The sequence below is a fragment of the Orcinus orca genome, chromosome 17, assembly GCF_937001465.1.
Source record: "Orcinus orca chromosome 17, mOrcOrc1.1, whole genome shotgun sequence".
In the NCBI taxonomy this organism is placed as follows: domain Eukaryota; kingdom Metazoa; phylum Chordata; class Mammalia; order Artiodactyla; family Delphinidae; genus Orcinus; species Orcinus orca.
Genome location: NC_064575.1, coordinates 8,391,291 through 8,402,298, shown reverse-complemented (window position 1 = coordinate 8,402,298; position 11,008 = coordinate 8,391,291). Strand labels below are relative to the sequence as shown.

The 11,008-nt window shown below is 43.4% G+C and overlaps 1 protein-coding gene across 16 annotated transcripts in view; it reads left to right on the top strand.

Moving 5' to 3' along the window:
- The window catches only part of ASPH (aspartate beta-hydroxylase), a 386,456-nt gene that overhangs the window by 88,959 nt on the left and 286,489 nt on the right, over positions 1–11,008 (top strand). For all 16 annotated transcript variants that reach the window (XR_007472942.1, XR_007472943.1, XR_007472941.1 and 13 more), the window contains one exon: positions 1–45. Coding sequence is in view for 11 of the 16 variants with exons in the window: in XM_049700865.1 (XP_049556822.1) it covers positions 1–45 (45 nt within the window). In the remaining 5 variants the exon portion in view is untranslated. The remainder of the gene's footprint in view (positions 46–11,008) is intronic.

The following is an 11,008-nucleotide window of genomic DNA, read 5'->3' as shown; positions in this document are numbered from 1 at the left end:
AGGTGCACGTGCCCCATGCGGAGGAACAGCGAGAAGTACCACCAGGTATGGCATTTTGTCAGATGTATCGCTTTTTCCTTTTTTGTTTAAAAGATGCTGCTGATACACTAGTTGGAATAATTCTATGAAGAGTAGAATTCCTGAGAGAGGAGGATTAATTATACCTAAATTTAAAAAGAAACTGTTACGTGTTTTCGTCAGTTGAGCCAAAGTAATGGGAAATAGACATCAGACTGAGTCTAGTACATATTTGTTGAGCTAGACTTTGAGGAGTACTCATGATCAAAGTACTGTATGATTGTTGCCATTATAGATGGTGCTAGTAGTGGAAGTTAGGCTTTTTTTTTTTTTTCCTTTTGTTCTGATTGACAGGCTATCTGATGGAGGATGTGGAATCAGACTTGCCTTCAGATAAAAGATTAATAGTGTTTAAATTAGTGACATTGGCCCTCCTCCTCCCCCGTCTTCCCCGAGAGCACCCTTGTGCCCTGCGTGACCCAGGCAGTCCTTCCTGCCAGCCCACTGTGTTACACCCGTCCCTCTGCTTTTTCCTCCCTTCCCCCGTATGTCCCTTTCATCATCAGTGAGTTTAAACTCATCACGGATGAGTTCAACCAAGGCCTGTGCTTTCAGATGCGTTTCAGAGATGACATTAACCATACCTGCAGTTGGAAATTAACATAGAAACCTCTTGCTTTCAAAGTGGGAAAAAAATGTTTCATTAGGAGAGGAGTTTTGTATTTCTTCCTGTCTCTCTGTTTTATTTCCATTTGTTTTCTTTCTGTGTCATTTATTGGTTCAATTTTTACTCACGTTTTTCACATGATGCTTAATGTGAATTCTGTAGCAATGATGTACATTCGTATTACTGATTTTGGTAGAAATAATTGTGCCTTCCAAAATTTAGTGAAATACTAAATTTCAAGAGGAAAACAACCTTTTCTCATCAGAGTGTTTTTAGTTACACCACAGCTCATATATGCTTATTTAACAGTTGGGATGTTGTAGATTTTGATAGTTGTGTGTTGTACATTTAAAATATATACGAATACTGAAGGGGCTGCATTGTTGGTATTGTGATATGAGTGAGAAAAGAAATCCATGGAGAAATTGATCTTTTACAAGATGACTGCTGGGCATATGAGTATATTTTGTGTTTAGGAAAGATGCACAGAGCAGGGAAGGTCGATGTTTCTGCCCTGCTTCTGTAATTTCCTCTTTGTTGTTGAGCAATGCTTCACAGAGTGCCTTGTTTCTAACCTGAGGATGCAGAGCAGGTTACTGAATTTGCATTTTGATTACTGTCCATTCCTCTCAAGAAAATTGTTTTATAAGTGTTCCTAAAAATAACGAGTTTCTGGGCTTCCCTGGTGGCGCAGTGGTTGGGAGTCCGCCTGCTGATGCAGGGGTCACGGGTTCGTGCCCTGGTCTGGGAGGATCCCGCATGCCGCGGAGCGGCTGGGCCCGTGAGCCATGGCCGCTGAGCCATGGCCGCTAAGCCTGCGCGTCCGGAGCCTGTGCTCCGCAACGGCAGAGGCCACAACGGTGAGAGGCCTGCGTACAGCAAAAAAAAAAAAAAAAAAAAACGAGTTTCTGCAACACTGACTTTTTTCTAGTTATAGTTGATATTTTTTAATATTTACCTGACTTGAATGAAGGTATGAAACGTAATAATATTTTCTGACCAAAAAGTTCTGTGCTTCTACTTTGGTGTTTTATAAATGCAGTCCAAGAATTTCCTTGGAACATAAATACAAAATACTAAGTGGTTGGGGGGCTGGAATAAGGTGCCTTTTTTGATGAGATGTTTAACAGCTGAAGTAAATGAAAATGAAGATTGGATACATATGCATGTTTCCTGACACACAATGAGCTCCCAGTAAATGGTGGCCGGGGCCCTTGTTGTTTAGTAATTAATTAGCCTGATCTCTGAGGTGGATCAAGAGAAGCTAAATTCTGAGAGCCCTGATCAAGGAGTTGTAACCTGTCAGTTGTAATGCATTTGTCTTACATTCTGGTGTCATAAAAATTTGAGTGATGCACTGCACGGCTGCAGTTTGACCTTCACCAAAGAGGATGTGAGGCGGAGAGTCAGCAATAATTATTTGTAATGATTGCACTGGGTTTGCTTATTTCCTATTACCTTCTTAGTCTTACTTTATATTACATTTTTTAAATTATTCAGTCTTACAAAAGAATAATATTCATAAATCGCTCTCTATTTTGTACAATAAGGTGACTGCTTTTGCAACAGTGTTGAACTATGTGAACTGAGGAAACAATCGTGGGACCCATTTCCTTACTACCTTACTACCTTTCAATCTTTAAAATTCCTTATTCAGTGGAAAACGCAAACTGAGGCCCTCTGCAAAATGCTGGGTATCGGTTTCTCCTGGCCCTCGGAATCTAACTGATGATTACTTTGCCTTCCCCGATCTTTCTACGACTAGGTTATACAATCTTAATATTGCGTATTAAAGTTCATAGTAACATACTTATCGCTGTGATAATCCCATCCTGTGGGTGTACAGCTGGGGATAGCAACCAATACGGCGTCATTAACTTCTCAGAGTGGTACACAGGGCAGCACCCAGAGGAGGGGGAACTAACCCTACTTTGGGGCCCAGAGTGTAAGCGTGAGGCAAGGCCTCCCACGTGTGGTCGTGCTGGAGCGGAGCCTTGAGGAGCTGCTGGAAGTGAAGGAGCTGGCACGTCGGGGGTGGGCACGCAAGTGCGTGCAGCACAAAGTCCAAGGTGGGGTGCCAGGTACAGGTGTAAGTAGACAGTGTGGACGGGCAGGCGGCGCTTCTCGGAGGATCCCGTAAACAATGTTTGCGAATTTGAACGTGGGCCTGAAAGTGCAGGGAAGCAGCAGAAAAATTCCAAGGCGGGGAGTCGTGTGATCAGATCCAGATTTGAACAGAGGAGGTCCTGTGAGGAGGTGGAGACCAGTCAGGGGGCAGATGTGTTCATCTAAGCAGAAGTGGTGGGACCTGGAACTGGTGGCAGGGATGCAGAGCAGGGACGGATTTCACGGACCCTGGCGGTGGAGGTAATTTGGTGGGAGAGGGGCTGGTTGAGGGGGAAGAGTCGAGCTTGATTCCTGTGCTTCTGGCTTGAATGGATGAATGATGGAACCTTAATGGAGATACAGAAGGTGGGAGGAACAGAGGGTAGCAGAGACCACTGGCCTGAATTTGGAGACGCTGGGTTTGCAACTTGGTGGACTACTTCTGAGTGGAGACTTCTTCAAATATGTAGGGGCATAACTTGAGTCATTCAGAACTGTAACTGAGCTTTTACGTTGTTTGCCTTGTTATTCTTTGAATAAGTTCCCATGGTCTCCAGGATTTTTGATTGCACATGTTACAGAAGTGCTTATTCCTCACAATCCAGCTAACGGTTAAATTCTAAGAGAACCTAAGGTCAAACCCATCTTTTAAAACTCTTTCTGTTGAGGTGTAATTTACACACAGGGAAGTGCTCACATGTTGAGGGTACAGTTTGATGGACTTGTACGTGTGATACATTCTTGTACCCACTATGCAGAGTTCTTCCAGCCCCTGGAGGTCTCTCCCTCTCCCCTCCCCCAGTAACGCGCCCACAAATGATAACTACTGTTCTGACCTGTGTCATCATAGATTGATCTGCCCGTCTTTGAATTTGATTGAATAGAACCGCAAGTAAACACACACACATATGTATACACTTCTTTTGTGACTGGTTTCTGTTGCTCATCATTATGACTGTGAGTTTCATCCAGTTTGATATTTATAGTTATTGTTTTATCACTGCTATTTACTGTAATATTCCATTTAAAAATTCCATTCTGTGTTTATGGCTGCAGGGGCTATTTCTAGTTTGGGGCTGTTATGAAGAAAGCGGCTGTGAATATTCTTATACATGTCTTTTGGTAGACAAACATTCATTTCTGTTGGATGTATAAAAGTATACATATAATTTCCAGTTCCTTCTCATTAGCACCAAATAATTCTGCTTACATAAAAATTTCTGGTTACACACACACACGTATGCACACATGTAGACAGATACATAGGGAAGGAAGGAAGGGAGGGAGGGAGGAAGGAAGGACCACAATCCAGCTTTAGAAATTATATCGGAACTTGACTGGGCCTTTATGTGCACAAACGCCTTTTTTTTTTTTTTGCGGTACGCGGGCCTCTCACTGTTGTGGCCCCTCCCGTTGCGGAGCGCAGGCTCCAGACGCGCATGCTCAGCGGCCATGGCTCACGGGCCCAGCCGCTCCGCGGCATGTGGGATCTTCCCGGACCGGGGCACGAACCCGCGTCCCCTGCATCGGCAGGCGGACTCTGAACCACTGCGCCACCAGGGAAGCCCACAAACGCCTTTTTTACTCTAATTGTAACATAGATCCAGTGCTGTGGTAGTAAAATAAATCAGACACTAGAGTTCGGAGTAAGAAAATATTTGTTGAAAGTTGGACAGGAATGAATTTTACTTCTTTTAAAATAGTGTATACTTTTTTTACCAACCACTTATATCTTCAATAACATTAAAATTGATATGATTATTAAAGTAATATATTTTAACTGCAACTTCAGTATCCTCTTGCCCCTTGAAAATCCTTCCTATATTTGTGTTTCAAATGCCATACTAGATTTTCCCCCCCTCTATTGCATTTCTTTTTAATACAGTGAAAACATTGATGGGAGAAATTTAATTTAATTTGTGTTTCGCAAAAGACTGACATTTTTAAATTCAGTTGTAATTCTCAGATGCTCTAGAGAACCTCTAATTTTCATTAGCTTTGCAGTGAAAGCAGTAGGAACTACTTTCATAGTAGTAGGGCCCCCAGGGACTACTCTAGGTAGTGAATCATTCTGTTACCCTGTTGCTGTTAAAAACAACAACAATACAAAAAAAAAAAAAAAGCATTTACTTCTGTTGCTGGGTTTTTTAAAAGTAGAGTAAAAATGAAGCAGTTTCGCAGTCTATGTCTAGTTGGTCCTTTAATTTAGATTTCCCCTTATCTTTGCAGATACTTAAAGCTTCAGAAAGGCTGCCCCTACCACCACAGGAGGACCAGTTTACCCATACGCTGCAAAAGATGGCTGGGATAGATCTTGTGAAGTAATTTCTGAGCAGACCAAGATCTTTGGGAATGAACACTAAAGATGTTTTGAATGAACCATAGTCCACTGGCATTTTAGTGTATTTTTTTTTAGAAACAAAAATCACATGTGATGTTACATTCCTGCATGTCCTTTTCTGATAGCCTTAGTGGATCCATTGGATTTCTTTTCTTTTTCCTTTTGTGACACAGCTTTTAGTCTTACCTGCATTTATGTGTTTTTCAGACAATAGTTAATAATCGTATTGATGATGTAGCAGCAATTGTCATGGCAGGATTTTAATATCTCTTATCTGTAATTAACACTAACTGTGTTGGGCTGACTTATATATACTGTGTGAAACATGATTTAAAACCACTAAGAGTGTCTTAAAGACACTGATGGGGTCATTATTAGCTGTGAAGATTTGCATTGTATATATCTGCAGCAATACCTTTATAAAAAATTGCTACATTAGCTTCGAGTATTCAGGGTAAAACTCAACATTTGAGATTCCTGTAGCTTTTAGCTTGTTAATTAGAAAAATTTTAAATTTCAATAAAAGTTTAAATTATCACGGTTAATTTATTTTTCAAAATAAGGGGGGAACGTTATTGTTAGGACGCAGGGGAAAGGAATGGCCTGTTATATCATGCAAAAATGCTTTTCCACACCTCGGAGTGATTGTAGAATAGCTGTAGTCCCGTGAGTATCTGTGTAAATTTTAGAAAGTCTCTTATCAATTACTGGTGCATAACGTAAAGGTTGTTCTGCCTTTGGCTGGTTAAGTAACGCCCGTACAACGCCGAAGCCTGCTCCGTGTATAAAAGTCCACAGGGCCTCTGGCTGGGTGATGTAGGCTGTGTGAAAAGTGCTCACAAGCCAGAGACCCGCTGCTGTTTGACAATGTTTGAGCCCTTTCCTTTCCACGCTGAAGCATTTCTTCTATTTTTAGTGTGAGTAATTTGTGGCTCAGAAATAGCCGCCGTGATGAAAATACTCATTTGTTAGGGAAAAAAAAGGTAGCTCACCCTCATTTTGAAAGGACCCTGAACTATAAAAAAAAAACTCTAAGAAGTGGTTTCCTTTGTGTGTCCGGGGAGCTCTTGATCATGTTCACATTGTTTTAAGATAAAGTGGCATTTTTTTCTGCTTTTAGGGTCAAAATCAAAGAGATTTTATATTTTTCTCATTAGAGGTCATCAGTACAATGTAGTAAGTTATGCTGAACCGTAGTGTAGTGAAACCCAAAGTAATATGCTAGTAAAGAAGCAATAATTTTCTAAAGCTGTGATCTGGGTAATACAGAGTTGCTACTCAGAATCTCCTGAAGCTCTTACTCCGTATTGTGAATTATAGAAGACTACTTTTTATAAAGCCATATTTTTTTAGGGAAACTTAGGAGTGACATAGAACTGATAAACGCGTAGAATAAATTTTGCTGGATTTTTGTATATAATCATCTCTAGAACTCTGGACATTGAAGATTCCTTATGCTGTGGTCAACTTCAAATACTTTCTAATTCCAAATATCTCAATGAATGAGCCTTGTCTTTACAGATATATGCCAAGCTGGGCAGCATCAATGGATTTTCTAAAAATAATGTAATCATCTTCTGTTGAATGTTATTTGAGTGCAATAAAATGCAGAATTCTTCTCTACATTGTCCTTATTTTGAAGTATATTATTTTTTGTTTTGTTACATAACAAAATTGGTTCATTTTATACTTACGAGTATTTTAGAATATTATAGCATTTTTGATGACTAAAATCACAAAGGCGTACCTTCAACCTCTTTCTTAACCTATTTCTAGTAGGTAATGTTTATTTATTTTGTTTAACATTTACTATTATGCTACATTTTTGGGAGCAGAATGAAAATGAAATAGCCCCTGCATCCATCCTGTGTAGGTTTTTGTCCGGCACCTAGAAGTTCGGATAATTCCCTGGTGCGGCCACTCCCCTCCCCTGTACCCTCTGATCCTCTGTTGACCATCACACGGTGGGGATATTAACTTCAGCCTGGTTGAGAGGACCAAGGAGCAGCTGGAAGGGCAGCATAGGATACAGAAGGTTCTCTTCTGATCTTCATTCTGTGGGCAGAAAAGGAGAACTAGACACATAGGGACGAAGCTTCTGGGGTTCTAGAAAGTGTTGTTTTCTCTTCAATATGCCCAGAAGAAACTCTTAGAAAAAGACTTTCAGGCTAAGCAGACCACTTTTCCTGACTGCACTTACTCTGCTAAGTGCTGAGTTAGGGAGTCGAGTTTTCCCAGCACATGGGTGTTACTACCCTGCTCGCAGACAAGGAGACTGAGGGTCAGAGAGGCTGAAATGCCTGCTGGCTGAGGTCATTCATGGCCTAGAGTCTAGAGTGCTCAGGTGGGCACCAGGTGGAAGGCGGAAGCCATTGGAGGGCGGCCACAAGCTGGTGGAGGGCAGTTAGGTAACTAAGGAGTAATAGTCCAGGTGATGTTGTGATAGGACCTGACCTGGGGAAGCGCTATTGGAGAGAGAGGACGGGGACCACGTGACTTAGTGAAGACTGGGTCAGGGAGAAGCGGAGCCCCAGGTCTGGGTCTTGCGGGGTGAACAAATGCCAGTGTGACAAGGAACTCGGGAGGACACACAGGCCTGGATGGAGATTAGCTTTGCCAACAAGAACTGGCCAGTAGGCAGATTAGCGCAGTAGCTGGAATATGATTGCGTTCAGAATAATTGAATATGCAAAAGTGATTTTTTTTAATGGTTGTATGACAGTTTTTAAAAGATTAAGATCCTGTTCTTTTTAGTAAGATTTTCCTTTTAACATTAAATAGTGCTGAAAAAGAAGAAGTAGGCGGGAGCCCAGAGCGAGGCGCACAGCGGAGGAGTTGGGATACGGCGCAAAAGTTTCCTCCTAACTGCAGCCCCGCGCGCCACCGCCAGGGCCGGGGCCGGGGCCCTAAACCTCGGCGTCCCCGGCCCCCCGCCACCTGGGGGGTCGCCCTCCCCGCTGCCGCCTCCTCTCCGATTCCCGCCTGCCCGGGGCCAAGGGGCTCTGCTGCAAGCCCCCGGCCCGGAGGGCGCCCCGGGGTCTCTGTGCCCGCCCGCGCCCGCCGGCCCAGACACCTGTTCGGCCCAGCCCGGCCCGGTCGCCGGGGGCCAGGATGAAAGTGACCGTGCGCCTCGGCAGGACCGGCACCGTGGTGCCCTGCAAGGAGGGCCAGATGCGTGTCCGGAAGCTCACGCAGCAGGCGCTGCAGCGGTACCTGAAGACCCGGGAGAAGGGAAAAAGGAATCGGAAGCTCTGAGAACACTGCGCTTTACTCTCCCACATGGCAGCCATCAGTTGGAGCTGAGGACACCTCTTTAGAAGGAATCATCGTGCTGTAGTCTCCATCACCACCTTTCCCAGCAGATGAGTGTGCCCCCAATACAGCTTCCTTGTGTGCTGGCGCCTCAGGGTTCTGACCTTTCTTTCAATCGGATCTCATCCATTCCATGGCTTCAGCTACCCTCAAGCACACACCTATCTAGCCTTGAACTTGCTAGAACTCAATATCCACCAGCCTGTGGCCTTCACCTCCTTGATGTCCCATATACAGTTCGAGCCCAGCCTGTTCTCTGTACATCTGCTCGTCCCCATTCTCCTGTAGCCTGTTTCTCCATTTCTGATGCCACCATTCACCTGGTTATCTAATCCAGAAACCTGGAAATCCTTCATTCCTTGATGACCTCTCAGCCTCCATATTCTACCACTTGTCTAGTTGGTCAGAAAGTTCCTTTGATGCTTCCACGCGCTCTTTGATCTGCTTCCTCTTTTTGCGCCAAACCTTGCGTTTCTCATTCCTACCATGGGGAACTGCAGCAGACCAGTTAACTGGCCTTTCTGCCTTTTCTAGCTCCCAACTCTTCCAGACTGTTCTCCATTGAGGACTTTACAGCTGCAAATCTCATCATGTCTGGAGTATGGCTGGGAGTATTTGAATGGCTCTACATTGCTTTTAGGTGAAAACCCACTTTGCTTACCGGTCCAGTACCTTCTCTATTCCACTGTACCCTTTAAATTGGTACATGCAATGTAGTATTCTGTCACATTTTCCCCCACCCCAGGTAAATCCTGCTTATCTTTTGGGATGAGTCTCCAGTTGCCTCTCCTCTAGGAATTCCCTCCCTCCCTTCCCCCCTCACCATCACTTAGGGGCCTCATTCTCGTGTTCCTAGAGCTCCCTGTGCTGTGCTTTCATTTTGAAAACTACATTTACATTATACTGTCTATTGATCATGGTCTACTAACTTAACAGACAGCCCCCGAAGGACAGTGGTTTATCCCAGCAAAGGGTTCTCTTTCTGGGTGGGAGGTGTGGGCTCTGACCCATACAACCACCTGTCCACCGTTCCTTTTGGCTTTGGAGTTTTCTGCAGATCCCCTGCACTGTGCTAACTGATGAACAAAGAGAGTGTGGAGGATGCCACAGGAGACGTAGGGCCTGGCCCGGAAGTGGCAGACATCACTTTTGTGTCAGCATTCTACTGGTGAGACTGGCCATGGGCACCGTCTAGATGCAGTGGCCTGGGGAAGTAGTCCACTTGGACATAGGAGAGCGACTAGCTGGGCTCTGCCACGTGGTGCAGTCATTTTGTCTCTCTTACTCTGCTGTGGGCTATTCAAGAACAAAGAATGAGTCATTTATTTTCCTATCCCCATCTTTTAGCACAGTATCTGATATATAGTAGGTATACCAGAAATCCTCATTAAATTATATCAAAGTCCACATCATTTTCTTTCATAAAAATGAAAATGACCTTGTATTCAACACAATGTTTTGTAAGTTTGAAATCTTCATATGTGGTATAGTTTTAAAAAGAAAGTCTAAATGCAACTTTTCTCGATTATCTTCAGTTACCTCGTCACATCCACATGTGCTGTAGGCAGTAGCTTAGTGATCCGTTATATCTGCCACACTGATCGTCTTTAGTAACAGCTTCAAATTCTGACACGTTGACTCGCTTTGTAGATTTCTGAGAACTGAGCTCTGCAGTTGTGGATCGTCAGCAAAGGAACGTCATAATGTTTTTGTTCCATGAAGATTTGTGCCGTGCTGTCCCATATATTTGAACAATGTTTGATTTTCAGCATTTTATTCATTCATTTCATGTTGATTTTAAAAATGATTCTGGACTGTCAAAAGAAAAAGAAAAAGTAACGTTAGTACAGTTAGAGAATGTGTAACATCGTTTTCTTTTCGTGTATGTATTTAAACACTAAATTCGAGTTACCGGTGAGATTGTAATTTTCTGGGTTGGACTGAGTGTAGAGTTCCCTTTTATGTATGGACTGCCCACTGTTGGAATATACAGAGCATGACTAACGTAGTATTGTTGTAGAGTGTGGCCTTCTGAATCCGTCTTAATTGTTCTGCAACCCTTGGCAAGATTCCTTAGCCTCTCTAAGCCAGTTGCCTGATCTACAGAATTAAAATTACCTTTCAGAGCTGATCGAGTTAAATGGGATCATCTGCATTAAGTGTTTAGAACAATGCCTGGCAGACAGTTAAATTTTAATAAATCATTTTCCTTTTTGGCGCATCGAGGGCCATTTGAGGTCTCCCAGGGAAGCCTATGTACAAAGAGTAAAGTAAAGCAAAGTTACGCTTTATTCTACTGTGCAGAATGCTAGTGAGGTAAGCTGGATCTCTTAGAAAACTTTACCTAAGCTAAATTTAAGCACTGCAAACCCGAGAAGCTAAAATTCCCTGCTCTGTGTATTTTCCACACCCAAACACGAGTCTCGGATCTCAGCATGCTGATGTGAGGTAGGGCAGAAGAGGACACAACCCACAGCTTTCGCCCCGGGGCCGGAATGATTGGGCTAGGCCTTCTTAGGGCAGCCTCTCGCCCGCCCTAGGTATTGCATTGCAGGAGATACAAA